At 39.0% G+C, this 20,527-nt stretch overlaps 1 protein-coding gene across 4 annotated transcripts in view; it reads left to right on the forward strand.

The window, feature by feature from the left end:
* tgfbrap1 (transforming growth factor, beta receptor associated protein 1) overlaps positions 1–20,527 on the forward strand; it is a 96,168-nt gene that overhangs the window by 28,175 nt on the left and 47,466 nt on the right. For all 4 annotated transcript variants that reach the window (XM_078545592.1, XM_078545589.1, XM_078545590.1 and 1 more), the window contains 4 exons: positions 8,302–8,496; positions 14,388–14,545; positions 15,562–15,644; positions 16,549–16,890. In XM_078545592.1, the coding sequence (XP_078401718.1) occupies positions 8,302–8,496; positions 14,388–14,545; positions 15,562–15,644; positions 16,549–16,890 (778 nt within the window). The remainder of the gene's footprint in view (positions 1–8,301; positions 8,497–14,387; positions 14,546–15,561; positions 15,645–16,548; positions 16,891–20,527) is intronic.

Here is a 20,527-nt window from a genome sequence, read left to right on the forward strand (position 1 = left end):
GGAATGCAGGTCTAGAGAAGATCACTGGGATAGGGTGGAGTGAGACCATGGAGACTAGAAAATGAAGTTGTTTTGGGGCATGGAGAGCTAGTGGAGTCAGTTTGCGTGGGCAGTAGAGGAACTGTGGGAGAGTAGGATTTTGTATAGGTAAGTTGTAGTGTTGAGGCAGAGTCATTACAAAAACTTGGAAATGTCAATCCTCAATATTTCCTCATGTTTTTAGCCATATCCGCGGATGTATTTAGTGGCAGTCTGTTCTTTTGAGGTGATTTTACTTTCTGAGCTTTCATTTCAGTATTTGTCTCCTTTTATTGTCAAGATTTTTGTTTTTACAGTTTGTGTGGAGCCTACATTGTTTCCTGTCCTATTCTTGCTTTATTTACTCAAGTGAGTGGAAGATTGCTGTGTTATTCTCAAGATGAGGGAAGTCACTGCTAGAAAATCAAGTTGTTCCATTCAGTATCAGCATCAGGTTCTCCCAGACGAACTGAAAAGCAAAGGAGCCTCTATCAATTTGTATTCCTGTCTTTGTACAAGTGAAGGAAAGTTAGGAGCAGAAGGTGACAATGCTTTGCAATTAAGAGACCAGCCTTAGAAATGGATCGGACGTGGAGGAAGAAGCTGACTTTGAACATGAACGTGTAGGGGAAAAAAAGACTAACTGATCTATTAAGCTTCTCCTATCCCAATATGCTGCAACTGCTAAACATATTATCAGCGCTGCCCTTGATCATTATACTTGCCTGGGATAGGCAAATGAACTAAGAAATCTGACATCAATCAGAAAAATCAGTGGGCAATTCCTCTTCAACCCCTGACTGTAATCAAGCAAGGTTTTGGAGACCATTGATTTGTATTACTAGTCTTAACTAACCTACCTACCTTTGATAACTTGCGTTACCTTCCACTAGCTGGAACTTAACTGCAGCAAATCCACTCTCTCCTCATGTTACGACACACTGCTTCAGAGGTTGAAGACCTGCCGCAAAAAAAGTCTCACCTAACTGTTTTTGTAACTTGAACTGATGCCTCCTTGTCCTCCCCTGCCTATCTAGCTCACATAATTTGTACACTTGGACAGAATATAATTCCTTAATTACTTCAAAGGCCTAAATGATAACTCTCAATGTATTTTACCAGACTTGACTACCTTCCCCCTTCCCATCCCACTCCGCTCCTGTTCTCCTAAGCCTATCCTGATGAGTATCCATCAAGTAAGTATCCATCAAGTGGTCCACTTCTGAACCTTTTCCAAGATCAAGATCCCAGTATCCCTCACTAAGTGAGAAACTAGCCATAGTAATATAGATATGGCCCTAGCAAGGCCTTGTACATAATAAGAACTGTACTTCTAGTTTTTATACTTAATTGAACTAACTATATACTGAAGCAGCCTATTCACACGAGTTGCAGTTGAGAGATACTGGCCATGGACCTTCAGTTTTTTTATGAACTATGGCTTGCAGTTTGTTTTTTCTACTCCACAGTATTGAATTGGCATGTTTGTAGTTTATATATGCCTATCATACAGCAGCATTGCCTACGTTTGATAGTCATCTACTAAACTTTAACCCATGCCCTAAATACGTCTAGATCCACCTGTGGACTAATTCTTTTCTCCAAAATTTCTCACTGTTGCATGGGTTTTGATGACATTAGCAAATTTGTGACCATTACTTTGTCTCCACCCAGATCATTAATAAAGACAGTAAATCTAATGTGGATCCTAGCTGGATTGTACTAGTGACTGCTCCCCACACGCGGTTACTATCGTTATTACCTGACCTCTGTGAACGCAACTGATTCACTAAAATCTGCTTGTCAATTCTACAAGAGTTAATCCTACTTGGTAATCTTCTATGCAACACTTTCTCAAAAGGCTTTTCAAAAATGAAGAAACACAATGTCTACCCCCTAAAAAAGATAAATTTGTTAAGACAGAGGATTGCCTGTTCCAGTGTCATGCTGTGATTCTCTACTAAACTGCTTTTTCTAGATGATTCTACAATGCACGTCTAATAAAGCAAAATAATGTGGATGCTGGAAATCTTAAATAACCAAATGCTGGAAATACTATAGCTCAGACAGCATCTATGGAGGAAGAATTAATGTTTAAGGTCAATGGATTTGATGAACTCAATTGTGTCTCAATACCCTTTAGCAGCTAATCTATAAACCATAACAGTTTTCTGAATAGAACAGTAATATGGTTGTTTGGATTTAACTTATGGTGATGGAGGCATGATAGGTGCTGATGGGAAACTTAAGAGGCTGGCTTAAGTATTGATAATATTAAATTGGCAGAAATCTGGTCATCCTTGTCTTGATGTCAATAGCAGTTCCCAATATAATAGATTGGAATTGATAGAGTCGAAAGATAAAACTGAGTGTTAATGCTACTGGATCCTGACCTGTACTCCTGAATGATGTTGAAGTAACATTCAAATAAGGTGAAAGAGAATGGAGCTCTGCAAGGCGCATTGTGGGCTGCAGGGGGAAGAACATTTAAGAGAGATATGTTGATGTTGCAACAGGTAAAATTGGAAACCCAAGAAAGCAATGTCACAAAGTTGAACTGCAGAGGATGCAATATTAACAAGGCTGAATAAGCAGAAACAAGCTGAAGTATGAGGAACAATACTGAGCTACAGTTGGACAGGATATCGTTTGAGATCTTGACCAACATGACCTTTGTGCTGTTGAGTGTGTTGGAAGCCGAAATGGAAGATTTCGTACAGTGTGCGATGCTAAAAATGGCTGAAAATTGTCACCACATCAAGCTAAGCCATGCAGATGAGTTTAGTCTGTTTTACCAACTCTCACTAAACAAATCTCTTAACTTCAGGTTATGGGAAATAAGTGGAGAAAAAGAGCAAGGTAGGTCTAGGCAGTTTTGTTTTAATTATTTTTTTGCAGAAGGTGGATTAGTTTGAGGTGCGCGGTTGGGTGGTGGAAGTGAAAGGGAGAATTGGGTAGATATTCAAGAAAGATGTATTAGTTTTAAGACCAGCCAGAAAGGCTGTGGAATCTTTTCTTTTTATTTATTCCTGTGCATACTTCTAGTGTGTCAGCTTATGTGCTAATTGAGCTGGTAAATCTGCAAAACGGATGCAATTCAGGAGCCTATATTCGATGTCATACAAAAGCAACAATAACCCTGGGATGATATCAAAACTTTTTGGCGGTTCTGAGAATTGTCCAGGCAAAATAAATGTTTATGCTGATAATGGATCGTTATCTCAGACAAAAGAGAGTCAGCTTTGAGCAATTGTCTATTTAGCCGCAAATGTGACAAGTGATATTCAGCCTTTCAATCATTGAAGAATACAAAAGTGCGTCTTTCAGCAACACATTACAACCAATGTGACCATAAATATGATGAGGTGAGGCTATGATGCCTGCAGCAGTTAAAGATATAAATGATGAATGATTCAAGAGCTTTTAATTAAGCGACATTGACTCATTGACTTTAGCATGTGATGTGGGGATACAAAATGAGAAAGTTGCTTCCGCTGTAGCAATACCAAAAACAATCTGTGTTGCAGGCAGAAGCTTTGTGGCAGCATTTTTTTGTCCCAATCCTCAATACATTTTAGGGAATCTCCTTGTAATTCTTCACCATAACAATACTAACCGTATCACCTTGACTTTAATGGTTGCACTGGAAGCATCTAGATATCTAGTCAGGTGAAAACATTATGTACAGTAATCTAGAGATTTCTCACTCTGCCTGCTTGCTGTGTACAAGCGCACTACTCCTCCCCTACTCCCCACCTCTTTTTCTCCCCACCCCATGCCAAAAAAATGGGAGATTTTAGTCAAAAAGACTGAATGCAACACTAATCTGGGCTGAAGCAGATACACTGCAAAATGAGGCACCTAATTCCAGAACGATGTTGGCTGCATTTAATGCACGTTATAGTTGCTGAAGGAATAGGCAGAAGATCATTTAGTGACATTAAGTGGGCTTTGAAGGAAACCCTTGACTTTAATGAAATTATCAATAAGAGAAGGGGATTGATGATTGAACCTCCAGGTATCTTTACTGGAAACACTTACACATGAGTTCCCAGTTTGGGCAATCAAGTACTTGTTTCAATTTTTCTTCTCTCTTCCTTCTGGGAAATTGTTGTTTACTTGCTGGTTATTGAAATGTACTGCCATATTCCTGTCGCAGGTTACACATCAGTCATCTTGAGAATGGTGTGTGGTGTATTGGACCTTGAGAAATAAAGATGAAAAGTTTCAAAATCTTGGTTATCTTTGGAAGTCAACAAAAATTTGCAGCCATACTGTAAGACCTTTCCTGGCACCTATAAGCAAATCATTGGTGCTTTCCATATGACACCTATCGTAACAGCTTCATTGTTTGGAAAAAAAGCTTTTTAAAAAAATGTTATGATCCCCAGCCTAGGTTACCCCTGAACAAGCCTGATCCCAGAGTGGAACCCAACTTGATAGATCCTAACTTTTATTTGTTTGTTTAGGTACGTGGAGAGTAACTACTGAACAGAGTCTCAGGAGTCAGCTGATGAACTTTTAACAAAAGAATAAAACATTTATTAAACAAGAAAAATGAACTATATTACAATACTCCTTCACCTACAACTATACCGTTACAGATATACAGATTTGTAGGAATAACACAAGTTACAAAAGCTATCTTATACTCTCATGTGTACAGTAAGTACACAGCCCATGTACCAATAGGCACCCTGTGGTCAGACACACCACACTCTGAAACTAAGTGACAGATGCCACCTCAACCACATGCTATGTGTCTCTCCTCCACTCCCTCCAGACGATTGTCACACAGTGAGCCGACCTGTCTCACTGCACTCCGTCTTTCACAAGAGGATAATTAATCTCCACTCTCCAAGACCTTGCCTTGGAATCTTCTCCCAAACTGGTGCTTTCTCTCAGATGCCTTCTGCAAGGTTCACCTCCAGGGTTTTGAACTCTCCTGATGTTACTCTTCCCCGAGTCACCGCATGCATTCAAGCTATCTTCCATTCACTCTCTCTCACCGACTCAGCCGTCAATAGTACACATTGCTTCACATGCCCATACCAGAGTTACAGACCTTCAGTTGTCTCTTTGGACTTTCTTTCCTCTTGTAAGCTGTTCTCATTTTAAATCTGCTTCTTGCAGCATTTGTCTCTTTAAATCTGAAGCTTGGAGCCTTTCTCTCTGCCCCTCACTCTCAACTTCACTTAACGGAACCTTTTCCAAGTTCCTGTCCTGCCTTTGACTAGAAGGTCTGCTTGGGACTTCCACTCCCCTGGATTTTTGGGTCTTTTTCTTAGCTTGGGACTGGCTATCTGTCTCCTGGGCTGCTGCTGCCTGGCAGCTGTCTTCAAAACCAGCTGAACTCCAACAGCTTCCAAAACAAACTGCCGTTTCTAGCTTTTCTGTGTGTCTGTGGGAGGGACCCGCCTCACTGGACCCCTGTTGCTAGGCAACAGCCCAATTCTTCCACCCTTTATTTAACCTAGCTTAGTCATAAAAAACCTCATTAGAAATGCAGGCACCTTTTTAAAGTGAAACTAAAACTTAATTTGACCTTTCTTAACACAGAAATACAATCAAATTTAAACTTTAAAGTAAAACTCATTCCTAACGCCTACAGATACCAATATAACTAACTTAAACTATCTCTATTTCCTAACAAAAAAATGTATTTTGAAAGCTAAAGTAGTGTTTGTGTTCCATGTATACGATTGTAATAACTTCTACCCTGAATTTATGCGTTTTTAAAACACAGTTACACAGAACTTTACAGTACAGCAACAGGTCTATTCTGATGTTTATGGTCCACTTGAGCCTTCTCCCACTTTACTTCATCTAACCCTATTAGCATGCTCTTCTATTATTTTCTGCCTCAAGTGTTTATCTAGCTCCCCCTTAAGTACATCCACCTCAACCTCTGCAGCTGGTTGCAGGTTTCACCTTCTCCTCATTCTCAAGATAAAGAAGTGCCTCCTAAATTCCCAGTTGGATTTATTAGTAACTATCTTGCATTTAGATTAATTTTAGACATCCCCACAAGTGGAAATATCCATACCTTTACCCCCCTCAAACCCCTTCATAATTCTAAAGACCTCTAGTAGGTCAACCCTCTGCCTTCCATTTTCTAGTGAAAAGAGTTCAAGCCTGTTGAGTCTCTCCTGACAGTTTTAACCTCTTAGTTCAGGTAAATCCAGATGTAAATCTTTTTTACATCCTTTCCAGTGCCTGTGTATCCTTTCTTTTTTTTGTAATATGTAGACCAGAGCTGTGCACAGTACTCAGTGTGGTCTAACCAAAGTTCTATATATTTTTAACATAATGTCCCTGCTTTCCATTTCTATTAATCCAGAACTAAGTTTCTAGAAAATACATGCATAATTTCCAAAGACAACATTAAGTGGTTTTACCTTATTTTGCCTGCAGAATTTGAGATTGGATTTTCAGTTTTGTGTATGTATTTGTTTTTGTTTTCATCAAGTGCTGTTAAATTATTTGACCATTTTCTACTAACTCATTTGGGAGTTCCTGTTTATGTATTGGAGGAAAAAGAAAGGCAAATCAGATAAAAGTGTCATGGAAAATATGAAAGTAGGATGATTAAATTTTGTCAGCATTTTTCACTAATTATCCGGGACGCCATGCCAAAGGGCGGTATTTGAAGTTACTTCCCTCAGAATGTAGCTAGTTTGTGTAAACAGGGAGTATTAGGATTTAAGTGCTCTACATTTTTGATGCATAGAACTGATTGGTGACATTAAAATCAGTCATTGTAACATATTTGTAGTACAAATCTCACTTATTACCTAAACACATTATTTTAATAAAAGATTCTAGAAGTGTATCACAATTTTTAATGGCAAAGCTCCTGGTAGCACAAATCTGCCAGTAGGCTAAAGTTTTTTGGAAGATGTTTTAACAGTGCCACCTAATGCCAAGAGTTAATTACTATGACAGTGTTGCTGTTATGGACAGGAGGAGGGGTTTAATTTAACATAGCCCTAATTTCTCTTCTTACCACCTATCTGTAAACAAAAAGGTGTTTTTGATTTTTGATTTCCCTCTTTATAAGTGGTGGCATATTTTCCCCAACTCCTCAATTTTTGGAGTGATCCAATCTGCTATTAATAACCCCACAACGAACTCTAGATAGGGTAAAATCAGACGGTTAGTTTACTTTACACACGCACACAACGCGGGGAGGAGTTGTCGCTATGTAACCCCTGTACATTCACACACAACAAAAGAGGGATAAGAGAAAGAGGTACAGGGCAAAGACCATAGACAAAATAAGAATTATTGTAACTGTAGAACCATTAGCACAATGGTGGTGAGGAGCCCCAATACCTCTGCCTTTTCCCAGAGCTGGCTGGTCTCATCTACTAATCCTTTGTGTTAGCATGGCTGGAATGTTTATACAAGGGAGTGTTACATTCCAGGAGTTTGATGAGTTAGCCCTTGTCCAATTTTAAACTGCTCAGAAACTTCCAGAACTACAATCATGTCAGCTGCAGCCATATTATCAGTCCAGCCATTTGTCCTTTTTTTAAAAAAAAAATCAGAATTTAAACAAAAGAATATGGAAGAGAAACAAATTTCTTTTAGATGTTTCGTTTTCTTCGTGCCTTCTTGGCAGTACAATCACAATTTACTGGAGACAGCCTTTGAAGAAAAAATGTTGGCTGGCCTGAATGGAAAAAGTTGTGTTTTCTCCCTTCCGAAATGCTTCACTCCTGTATACAAGCAAAACAAACTCAAGAATTGGACTTAAGGTTTACAAGATGTTATCAACTTTTTAACGTGTGGAAATAACCTGCAGAAGTTCATGCAGAAATCATTTTTTTTCTATCAACTGTTACTCAAGATTACTGATAATTTGGTGATTTTTTTTTGTGCTTCTTCTAAAAATGAGTTTTCCAGTAATTCTACTAAACAATTTTGAATTAAGCTGACTTTGTTGAGAGATGCAACACATGGCTGCTATCCTGATCAAATGGACACCAGCAGCACATCAAGTGGTCTTGCATATTTTGGTAATAAAATTCATGCACCTTTCTTTGAGGAGTGAAGAAAACCACCTCTAATACAATCTGCACTAGCCAGGAGCCTTGGGAATGGGAAAGGATTGAAACATTGCTTGTAATTAAATGTGTGAATTAACACTTTTATTCTCAGTAGTGTAGGTCCTATAATTATTAACAAATGCCTACCATTCAGACAGCAAATTTGCTGCAAGGCATTGGGGATATGGTAATTGCAACTCATTAATTTCTGTTCTTTTTAAAAAATTTGCAGGAATGTTTGTGACAGCCGCAGGAATCTCCCAACGTGCACCTGTTCAATGGTCAGAGAATGTGATTGGAGCAGCTGTATGTTTTCCTTATGTGGTAGCTCTGGATGAGGAATTTGTTACTGTGCACAGCATGCTTGACCAGCAAAAGAAGCAGACCATTCCATTCCGAGATGGCCGCATACTACAAGACTTTGAAGGTAATTCAAAGGAAGTACCTTTTGGCTTGTTTGGGTTCAGTTACTTTAGTATTAGTAAATTACTCTATTGTGCTTCAAAAATATCTCTTTTATGAACTTGAAAGTTAAGGGTAAGGGGAAGAGCACTTTCTGCTACATATTTAAGCTGTGTCCAATGTCAAAAATCAAAGGCTATGCAAGCCTCCTTGGTAAGTGACAGTGACTTATTTTAACTTATTTTGCAACTTTATTTACACATTGAGCTTAGATTTCACTGCCACCAATTTCAAAACAAAATTTGAGTTCTGTAAAGATTGTTTTCCTCCATTATGAAGTTCAGTAATGTATTGCTTCTGATTCTTGGAGAAACTGTCATATGACACCAAAACTTATATAGCACCTTTAACAAAATGAAAAGTCCCAAGTTGCTTCACAGGAGCATTATAAAACACAATATGATCCCTAGCCGCATAAGGAAATATTAGGTTAGATGACCAAAATCTTGGCCAAAGGAGTTGGTTTTAAGAAGCATCTCAAAGGAAGAAAGCACGGTAGAATGATGTAGCGAGGAGGAGAGGTGTGGGTATGGCATTCCAGAGTTTGGGGACAATGTAGCTGAAGGTGCGACCACCAGTGGTAGAGCAATTAAAATTGGGGTGCACAAGAGGCTGGAATTAGGCGAATGCAAATACCTGAGTTGTGGGCTGATTGAGATTAGAGATAGGGAGGGGTGAGGCCATGGAGGGATTTGAAAACTAGGATGGGAATTTTAAAATTAAGATGTTGTCTGACTGCGAGCCAGTGTAGGTCAGCAAGTTTAGGGTATGTTAGGGAACAGGACTTGCTACGAGTTAAGACATGGGCTGCAGACTTTTGGGTAACCATATGTTTACAGAGGGTAGAATGTGGGAGGCCAGTCATTAGTGTGTTGTTATAATTGAATCTAGAGGTAACAAAGACATGAATGAGGGTTTCAGCAGCACAAGAGCTGAGATAGGCAAAGTCAGGCATGGTTACAGAGGTAGAAATAGGTACTTTTGGCAATGGCGCGAAAATGGAGTCAGCAGCTCACCTTGGGTTCAAACGTGACACCACGGTTGCAAACAGGCTGGCTTAATCTCAAACTGTTGCCAAAGAGAGAGATTGAGACAGTACTTAATGAATGAAGATTGGTTCAGGGACCTAAAACAATTTCTTCAGTCTTTGCAATATTTAATTGGAGAAAATTTCTGTTCATCCAGTGTTAATGATATGTTAATTATATTGTTAGGATACACAACACTGGGGGTGTGAAGAGAGCTGTGAGACTGAACAAAGTCAATAAACTCTCTATAAAGAAAAGTTCTGTCTTGGTTTCAACTTCACCAACTGGCTTGGTTCTTATTAACACCCAGTACTGGATGTGGGCTAAGCAGTCTGATAATTTAGCAACAGTGGAGGAGCCAAGAGAGCTGGTGTTGAGATGGAGCTGGGTGTTATCAGCATACCTGTAAAAACTAAAGCTGTGCCTTCGGATGTTGTCACCAAGAGACACCATGTAGGTGAGAAATAGGGGGGAACCAAGGATAGACCCTTGAGGAATGCAAGAGGAAGTAAATAAAGCATACAGCATCCTAGGCTTTATTAATAGGGACAGAGAGTACAAAGGCAAAGAAGTTACGTTAAACTGGTATAGACCACTGGTTTAGCCTTGACTATATAGTATTGCGTTCCAGGTGCCACACTTTAGAAAGGATGTAGAAGCATTAGAGAGAGCGCAGAAAACATTCACGAGAATGGTTCCAAGGATGAGGAGCTTCGGTTCCATGGATAGATTGGAGAAGCTGGAACTGTTTTCTTGGAGAAGAGGAGGTTGAGAGAGGTTTGATAGAGGTATTCAAAATCATGATGGGTCTGGACAGAGTAGATGGGGAAAAACTGTTTCCATTAGTGAAAGGATCAAGAATAATAGGGCACAGATTTAAGGTAATTGGCAAAAGAAGCAATGATGATACAAGAAAGCCTTTTCAAGCAAGTGGTTAATTCTGGAATGCACTGCCTGAAAGTGTGGTGGAGGCACGTCCAATCAAGACATTCAAGAGGGAATTGGATTGTTATGCAAAAAGGAAGAATGTGCAGGGCTATGGGGAAAAGGTGGGAGAGTGGCATTGGGCGAATTAGTCCTTCAGAGATCCAGCACGGACATGTTGGACCAAATGGCCTCCTGTGTTGTAACTATTCTGTGATTCTGTAACAATGCGGAGCAGGAAGAGAAGTCATTGCAAGTGATTCTCTGGCTATGATTAGATAGATAAGAATGGAACCATGTGAGAGTGCTGTCTTGCATAGCTGGACAAGAGTGGAGAGGTGTTGGATGAGGATGGTGTGGTCAGCTCTGTCAAAGGTTGCAGACAGGTCAAGAAGGATGTGGAGGGAAGGTTTACTTTAATCACCATCACGTAGGCTGTCATTTATGACTTTGATAAGAACTGTTTAATTCAAGCCTTGAATTCTGGAAAAGATGGGAATGGATTTGGGAGGTGACAACATGTTCTAGGACTTTGGAGAGGAAAGGGAGATTGGAGATGGGACAGTAGTTTGCAAGTTCAGTGGGATGAAGAGTTTTTTTTTAGGGGGAGAGGGGTGAAGACAACAGTTTTAAAGGAGAGTGGGATAACACCTGAAGAGAGAGAACTGTTTACAGTAGCAGCTAACATGGAGACCAGCAGGGGCAGTTTAGTGGGAATAGGATCGAGGGAACAGGAGGTGGATCTCATGAACAGTATGAGCTCAGAGGGGGCATGAGGGGGGGATAGAGGATCTAGAAAAAGATGCAAGTTCAGGGCTAGGGCAGGAGGGAGCATTAAAGGAAGTTTGGCCAGGTGGACTAGTGGAAGGAAGGGACGCGGCAGAGGCAGCTGATCAGATTGTCTTAATCTTATTGACAAAGAAGTCCATGAGATTCTTACACTTGAAGGACGGGACAGAGAGAGTGGTTTAAGAAGTTTCTATGCAGTTGAGAAAAGAAACTGGTGTATTTGCATTCTGGGATGATGCTGAAATAGTGAGCAGTTTTATCAAATGAGAGCAGGACCGATGATGTTTTAGGTGGTCCAGCCAGATCTGGTGGTGAATACTTAATCAAGTTATCTACCATGTCCTTCCAAGTATGTATCCCTTGGATTTAAGGGAGTGGAGATGAAGGCCATGCCAGGGTGAGATGGAAAGAGCAATGGTTTTATTGGAAGCTAGGGCACCAAAGATGGAGATAATGGTGCAGTTGAGTAAATCAGTAGCTGCAGAAATTTTGTGGTGAACAGTGAGCCAAATGCGATATAGTTGGGACTTTGAAAGTGCAGTTGTAAGTAGAATTGGGGGATGGTTTTCCAGGGATGGATACAGCAGGAGATAGGTGGAAGAGGCCTGGAAGGGAGATGTGAGTGGTGCATAATGCAAGGAATTGATCAGAGATGGTTTTATCTTTAATTGATACAATGGGGCTAACAAAACCAAGTGAGATGACAAGGTCATGGGGGAAGGCTGTGAATATGGGATGGGAAGTTTACATGGAGAGAGAGATTTAGGGAGAAAAAGAGGGCTGTGGTTTCAGATGAGAGTGTCACCTTAGCTCAACTCTTTGAAACTCCCTCCCCTAATTCTGCCCACCGCTTGTTCTTTTAAAAACCTTTTTAACACATTTTCCCCAACAAGCAGCCATTTAATTTACCTCTTTCCCCACCGTATGATATTTTTCTACCTGGGGAAAGTTGCTCATTCAATGAATGGACTTGATCGAGTAACTTTTGAGGGTCCAGAACAACTAATGCCACAGTAATAAACTAAAACAATATTAACGAGGATCAGTACAAATGAGATAGGCTGGTACAATAACTTGTTTTTAGTGCAGATAAGGAAATATAAATGAGGGGAGGTCTTTGGCCCATCTACCTCATCTAATGAAAAACAGAAAATGCTGGAAAAACCCAGCAGGTCTGCAGCATCTGTGGGGAGAGAAACAGAGTTAATGTTTCGAGTCCATATGACTCGAACCAGCATTTCCTGTTTTAAATTTAGATTTATAGCATCCGTAGTATTTTGCTTTTACCTCGTCTAATTGTCTTATGAATGGATTGAGTATTTACCTTCAGTGCTCTATCCAGGAGACCATTCAAATATTAATCACCTCCTGTAGAAATGCATCCTGACATGATTCTGAAGTTGTCTTTTGTACCCATGTCTCTTTCCTTCTCTCATGATTTATTTTGTAATCATACTCTGGATTTGTTTTTTTTTCTGGTCCACTTAATACTAGCAAAAAAATCAAGCAATACACATCAGTTTCTATCACTCAGAAGTTGAAACACTTTAAGGTCTGAAAGTTGCTCTGCCTTCTCGCTCCTTTCCTTTCCTTTCTTTCTCCTCTCCTACCCCACCCCTCCAACCTCCCCAACCACTCCAATGCATTTTTAACACTGATTATGGGATTGATTTTTCTTTTTGCAAGGATAATACATATTGTTCAAGGTCCCTGAATGACACATTTAACACATCAGGTGTCTGCAGCAGTTACAGGATTATTGCTTTCAGTTGCAGGCTATGCTGCAATCTCATCTTGGGCACTGACTGAGATCAATCTTTTTTCATTCATTCATGGGAAATGGGTATTGCTGGCAAGGTCAGCATTTATTGCCTAACACTTGGATGAGGTGGTGGTGAGCCACCTTCTTGAACTGTTGCAACCCATGTGTTCCAGGATTTTGACCCAGCAACAGTGAAAGAACAGTGATATATTTCCAAGTCAGGATGGTGTGAGACTAGGAGGGGACTTTGGAACTTGTGGTGTTCCCACACACACACCTGTTGTTCTTGTCCTTCTAGGTGATGGAGGTCATGGGTGCTGTTGAAGGAGGCTCGGCAAGTTGCTGGAGCGCATATCGTATGTGGTATACACTGAAGCCACAGTGCACTTGTGGTGGAGGGAGTGAATGTTGAGGTGGTGGTTGGGGTGCCAATCAAGCAGACTGCTTTGTCTTGGAATCCCTCCATAATTCCTGGGGCTTCTTTTTGGGAATGCCAAAGAGCCAGTCTGTCCCTTCCCTTCCTCCATCAACGGTATATCTGTGGAAGGATCTAACAATCTGGAGGTTCTTGTCACAACAGAAGCTTCCTTTGTTGTTGTTCAATATGCACTTTCTATGTATTTTCTACATTTGTTTTTCTGTACTTTTAGTACCATGTTTACTTCCTTCCCAGTGGTGTTAAGTCAGTCAAGAGCAGGTGGGTTTCTAGTGATGTCATGGGCAGGCAAAAGTTTCACCTCCTGTGTTCCTAGAGTTTTCAAAGTAATTAATATTTATATTGGTAGATACAGCAAAATGAAGGTCCTTGTTGAAGATTACATTGTAGAGGTTATGGCATGAGAATTGTTCAGTGTGCATATTTTAGTCAATTTATCAACTGTTTGGGCTTAGAAGGACAATGTATACCTAATAACAGGTTGCCTGAGGTTGTTGACCAATATCTGTTATGTAGCATGCAATTTCTGAAGCTAATGATTTTTTAAATAATTGTTCAAATCTTCAGAACAAAAGCAAAATGCTGTGGATGCTGGAAGCACTCAGCAAGTCAGGCAGCATCTGTGGAGAGAGCAACAGTTCATGTTTCAGGTGGCCTGAAAAGTTGACTCATTCTCTTGCCACAAATGCTGTATTTCCTGCTGAGTCTTTCCAGTATTTTCTGCTTTAGTTCAAATCTTTAGTTTGACCTTGAATGTCCAGATTAGATCAGAATGAATTACATTTTCTCTTAATTGAACAACATAGACCATGACATAAATGTTATTTAGTTATTTGCACTCACTTGTGTTTTTGGCAGTATATTTAGCTGAATCGTAAATTTGCAGACTTTGATTTGTTAGGTCTGTTACTCAATAGGGAAACTGATTTTAGCCACAAGTAAACAAGTACATATCCTGGTACCTTTGCCTTTGGAAAAGCAAATTCAAGATCTTCTGGCCAGTGAGAGAGTAGAAGAAGCACTTCTACTTCTAACAAAAGGAGCTCGACGGAACATTCCAAAAGAGAAATTCCAGGTTAGTAGGATTTTAAGCGGGGAAACTGCTAACTCTATTCTGTTAAATGTAAAGACCATTGTTTGTTTAATGTATTCAAATGGTGAATATTGGACTTATATTTATCTGGGTCATTCATTGTTTATTGCCAGAGGTTTATAATGTTTCTTGTTTGTTCCACTTATATCTCATCATCCACATCAAGTACTGCCCATTGCAATTTTGGAAAATAAGCAGGGCTTTCTCCTGATAACCACCCATTACTGACATGGTGACAAACACGGATCTATGTTTCTTTACTATTTATCGTTGCTGCAGTTCAGTATTGCCCCTAGGCCTCCTACAAACTTGCTGAAATATGAAAGTGAATGTGATGCATTCTATATTCTCTTCAAATATGATTATGTTTAGCTGTTTTACTCTAATCAAGTCTGTGTATTTAAAAAAACATGCTTTTTGTGAACTTTGAACACTATAAGTACCCCTCTATGTTCTCAGCTTGTCCCGGGGGCAGTTACTAATAAATAATATATTAGGAGTGAAATATTAAAAGTGCAGTGCATGGTGAAAATTTCTGCACCAAAATAAAACTGCATCACGCATTTACCTTGCTAATGTTATGAAGTGTATTACTTTTGTTTTGCACGTTGCAAAATACTTGAGGTGGATGCAGTAGTATTTGGTTAGAGGGCTTTTATTGCATGATTTTGTTATGGATTGAAGCAGTATTCATCTTGCAGAAAAATATGTTTTTAAGTCACACTAGCCCCAATATGCTAATCTTTAAAAAATTTATATGAATAATTAATGATCAGATATGAGAGCATAACCAACATCCATGGGGTTTTATATTTCTAGATGATGCATGCACAGCTCGTGGTGATTGCATCTAAAAAAAATTAACTCTTTCAATTGTTTGTTTTTAAGATTTTAGCTCCAGTTGTTAGTCCATGTTGATTGTTGTAAGGCTTTAGCTAACTATATGTCTACTTAATGGTGTTCATACTTCACTAACCATTTTTGTTTATAATATGCAGGGTTTGCACAGAAGAATTCTGCAGCAAGCAGGATTTATACAGTTTGGCCAGCTTCAATTTTTAGAAGCTAAAGAACTCTTCAGGTTTGAGCATCCCTGGTACTGTGTAAAATCAGTTAATAGCTGCCTGATTTTGTATGTTAATTCTGAAGTGTTGGTACACAAATCTAATTTCCTTTAATAGTTTGCATTAATCCCAATGTTAAGGATCATGCATTACATATCTGTTGTATGTTTCACAAGGCTGTTTTTTTTCTCTATTAATTAAATAACAAATATCATATCTGGCAAATTGGTTTACCATCACACACAGGATTATTTACCTACTAAATCTGTTATGTTTAAAATATTGTTTTTATTTGTTTTAGTTTTACTAAATTCTACACCCAATTGTATTTAAAGAATAGTTGAGGGGAGGAGTGTCCAAATATCAAATTTAGGAAAGCAATAACCATCCTTGTTACATACAAACTGCAATTTGTTCCGTCATGGTATTTGCTTTACGTGATTCAGTATAATTATGACAGCTACTCAAGTCTGATCTGGGTAGCCAATCTATTAGTTCAGTGTCGTGCAATCCATTGCCTTTAATGGTGTTTAATGAACCATTGCAGTTGCTATCAAAAATTTTCAGAATTCTATTTGTTCTGCTGTTCATCTAAAGGTTCAACTTGATCTAACCCAATTATGTATTTCTGTCAAACAATCTTAAATGAACTATTGCTCTAAGTGTCATAAAATCTTGCAGCACGGGAGGAGGCCATTCAGCCCATTGTGTATGTGCTCTTTGAAAGAGCTATCCAATCAGCCTGCTCCCACTCCTCCAGTTCATACTTGTGTCAATTGTTAGTTCATATCTAGCTATTTAATGCCATTTATTGACGAAGTAGTTCCTTTAAGACAGCCTGAGACATTTTGCTATCCAGATGAGCATATTCTATTAAACATTGATAACTTGTGTTTATTTTAATTTTGTCTTTGTCAACAGGACTGGCCAACTTGATGTAAGAGAGTTGATGTCTCTTTATCCATTACTGCTTCCTTCAACCTCTACGTTTATACGGTCCCACCCCCCATTACATGAATATGCTGATTTAAATCAACTAATGCAGGGTGACCAAGAGAAGATTACAAAGTGCAAGCGCTTCCTTATGAGCTACTTGAATGAGATTCGAAGCACTGAAGTAGCAAATGGTTATAAAGAAGATATAGATACAGCTTTGCTGAAACTATATGCTGAAGCTAATCATGACAGTTTGCTGGATTTGTTGGTTTCTGAAAATTCATGTCTCTTAGTGGACAGTATTCCCTGGCTGGAAAAACACAAAAAGTATGTAACTCAATTGTCTTGTATTTCATAAAATTTGGTGGGTATCATAGCCTTTTGTGTTTGAAGAACATAAGAAAAGTCAAGGATGAGAAAAGCCATTTGGCCTAAACAATGTCCATCCCTAAGTATCTCAAAGCAGGATCCAAATGAATCCTGTGATTCCTGCCTCCAATTTGCTTTTGACCCTCCCACTCTGTCTAACAGACCATTCCAAAAATGGCCTCTGATATCTGAATTAAAAGAAATTTTACCTCATTTCTATTTATTTCCAATGACCTTGCTTTCTTAGCTTTTAGTGAAGTAATCATTTGCTTGTAATGCATGTACACTATTACTTGAAGCCTTCCACTTAACTGCTTTCTTTGAAGGCTGTAAACCTTTTTAATCTTTACCCATGTCTCATGCACTTTACATTTGGGATTAGTTTTATACTTCTGTTCTGTACCTCTTGCAATGCAGGCAGATATTTTAATGGTATGGTGACTAAGACTGAATACACTTCTGAAGCAATCTGACTAGTTGCACTGCTGCAGCATAACTTCTATAGATTTACATTATACTATTCTGTTTCTTATCCTAGAGTTCTAGCTTTTCAATTGCTTTTCCACATTTATCAGACAATGAAAGAGACATTTTAATTATTGGGTTTCCATATCACATTCTAAGCTACCTTCTTCATCTTTAGCTCTGCTCATTGGATACTTATTACACAGGGATCAAAATAATGTGATTTATATGAATCGTGTACCCTGTCTTCCTTTTACTAAATCAATAGAATTGACAAGTTTGGTTAGCTTTTATTTGGACTAGAAACAGAATCCAAATAAGCCCTATGATAACCTGCTTCCATTCTGATGATCTAACAGTTACTGATTTTCCTACTTCTTCTTTGGATGGTCATGCTGCTTACACATTAAAATAGATGCTCAATTTGAGTGTGAATAAATGTAGCCTTTTGCCAGTGGACTGTGCTGAGCCTGGCTAAAATTACATCGAGGGATGTAGAATCATAGAAAGTTAATGGCATAGAAAGAAGCCACTTGGTCCGTCGTGTCTGCTCCGGCCAAAAAATGAGCCATCCAACCTAATTACACTTTCCAGCATTTGGCCCGTAGCCCTGCAGGTTACGGGACTTCAGGTGCATATCCAGACACCTTTTAAGTGAGTTGAGGGTTTCTGCCTCTACGACCTTTTTTAAGCAGTGAGTTCCAGACCCCCACAATCCTCTGGGTGAAAAGGTTTTTCCTCATCTCCCCTCTAATCTTTCCACCAATCACTTTAAACCTATGCCCCCTAGTCACTGACTTCTTTGCTAAAATAAATTAGCCCTTCCCATCCACTCTATCCAGGCCCCTCACAATTTTGTACATCTCAGTCAAATCTCTCCTCAGCCTCCTCTGTTCCATTGTGAACAGCCCCAGCCTATTTAATCTTTCCTCATCGCTGCAATTTTCCAGTCCTGGCAACATACTCGTAAATCTCCTCTGTACCCTCTCTAATGCAATTATATCCTTTCTGCAATAAGGTGACCAGAACTGCACAGTGTATGCACGTTGTGACCTAACTAATGTTTTGTATAGTTCCAGCATAACCTCCCTGCTGTTATATTCTATACTTCGGCTAATAAATGAAAGGATTGATGGCCAAGGTATGAGGAATAAATTAAATGAAAGAAACTGGGAAATGTTAGTGATTACTCAATGGAAATAAAATACAATATTTCCAAAACGATATAATGTTGAGTATGAAGTAGAATTGCCCACGAAAATTGAACATATGCTAAATGTGCAATGTCCAAAATGGACGAATAGATCATGTGGAAGTGTGGAAAAAAATTATAAAATTGTCAAATTTACAGGAGAATAAAGTAATAGACACTGAGTAAAATAATTTTCTTAAACAGGATATAAGATGTATAGTGTAAAGAAGACCAAGAGATCATTCTCGCTAAATATAGTGAGCCCAAAACCAAAAGGTTCTTGTCATATATGAGAGCAGTTAGTTTGGAAGTTAGAATTCAAAGATTTAAAAACTGCAGTAAAATTAAGGATAAATTAGTTGCAACATTAAATCAATATATTTACTGAATATTCATTAAAGAAAGTATCCAACGTGCTATCCAATTTCTGTAGCATACTAAATATTCTAAAGGCTTTTGAAGTCAGCCTGATAGCAATGGTGAGATTGACTACAAACCACTCGATGCTTAAACTCCTGTGTAAAGAACAAAAACATAAATAGGAGCAGGAATAGGCAATTTGACTCTTCAAGCCTGCTTTACCATTCAATGAGAGATTCTGACCTTCAACCTTAACTCCACCTTCACAAACTATTCCCAAATCCCTTGATTCCCTCAGTATCCAAAAATCTATCGATTGCTGTCTCAAATATACTCAATAATCATCCATACACAGAATTACAAAGAACCATAAACCTCTGAGTGAAAAAGATTTATCTTCCTCTCAGTCCAAAATAATCAACCCCTTATTCTGAGACTGTATCCCCTAGTTCTAGACTCCTCAGCTTGGGGAAACATCATCCCAACATTTACCCTGTCAAGCCCCTTAAGAATTTTTTTATTTCAATGAGATGACCCCTCATTCTTATAAACACCAGAGAATATGGGTCCATTCTACATGATCTCCCCGAATATGACAATCTGTCATCCCAGGAATCAATCTAGTGAACATTTGTTGCATCCCCATTTGGAGGCAAGTGTATTCTACCTTTGGTAAAGAAACCAAAACTGTATGTAGAATTACAGGTGTGGTCTCATCAAGGTCCTATAAAATTCTCGTAAGACTTTACAAAGGGATTGTGGTACAAAAACAATAATAAAGGCTAACGTATTATTCCCTTTGCTGAAAAAATAGACTTTTTTGTCAAAGGTTTTGGAGTTGCACTCATCAGGACAGCTCACAAGAAAATACCAATGTCATGCGACACAACATATTTATACTGCATGAGAATAGTACTGATTGTCAACTGGTAGAAGCGTTGCGATGTTGATGGTGACTGACTGTTAACTGCCAAGCATTTTGAAATTTAAACCAGGCAGCTTGACTCTGGTCAAGACATTGCCCTAGGGAGTGAACCAGCAAATGGATGTCATTTATTTAGCTGAAACATGTGCAGTGTGTGTAAATGTTCTTTCTGCCTGCAAAGATCAGTGCCCTGTGTATTAATATATGTAGCTTCCAGTACATGCAAATGTGCCGCACTGCGAGTCCAACTGACCATCTCAAATTGGTTGTCAGTGTAATTCTTAGCACACTGAGGATTATTTAGCAATGTTGTCCAATTGCAGAACCGCTTCTAATGTTGGACACTGTGTTTTGAGTTTTGCAAGCACGGGCTGGTTGGGTATGGGCCATACCTTGCCCACTGCAAACAGCAGAAGGGACATGCTGTTTCATATTACCTGCCAGTCTTTGGGAAATACATCCTACATACCTAGCATTACTTCCATTGTTCCCTCTTACCTTCCCTGTTAATTGTAATTCTTAAGAGATGTTAAACATCATTCCCCTTTCACAAATCCATATTGACTCTGCCCAATCGTACTATGATTTTCAAAGTGTGCTATTACCATGTCCTTAATAATAGATTTTAGCATTTTCCTTATTGCAGGTTAGGC

The sequence above is a fragment of the Cetorhinus maximus genome, chromosome 7 (assembly GCF_964194155.1).
Source record: "Cetorhinus maximus chromosome 7, sCetMax3.hap1.1, whole genome shotgun sequence".
Taxonomy (NCBI): Eukaryota; Metazoa; Chordata; class Chondrichthyes; order Lamniformes; family Cetorhinidae; genus Cetorhinus; species Cetorhinus maximus.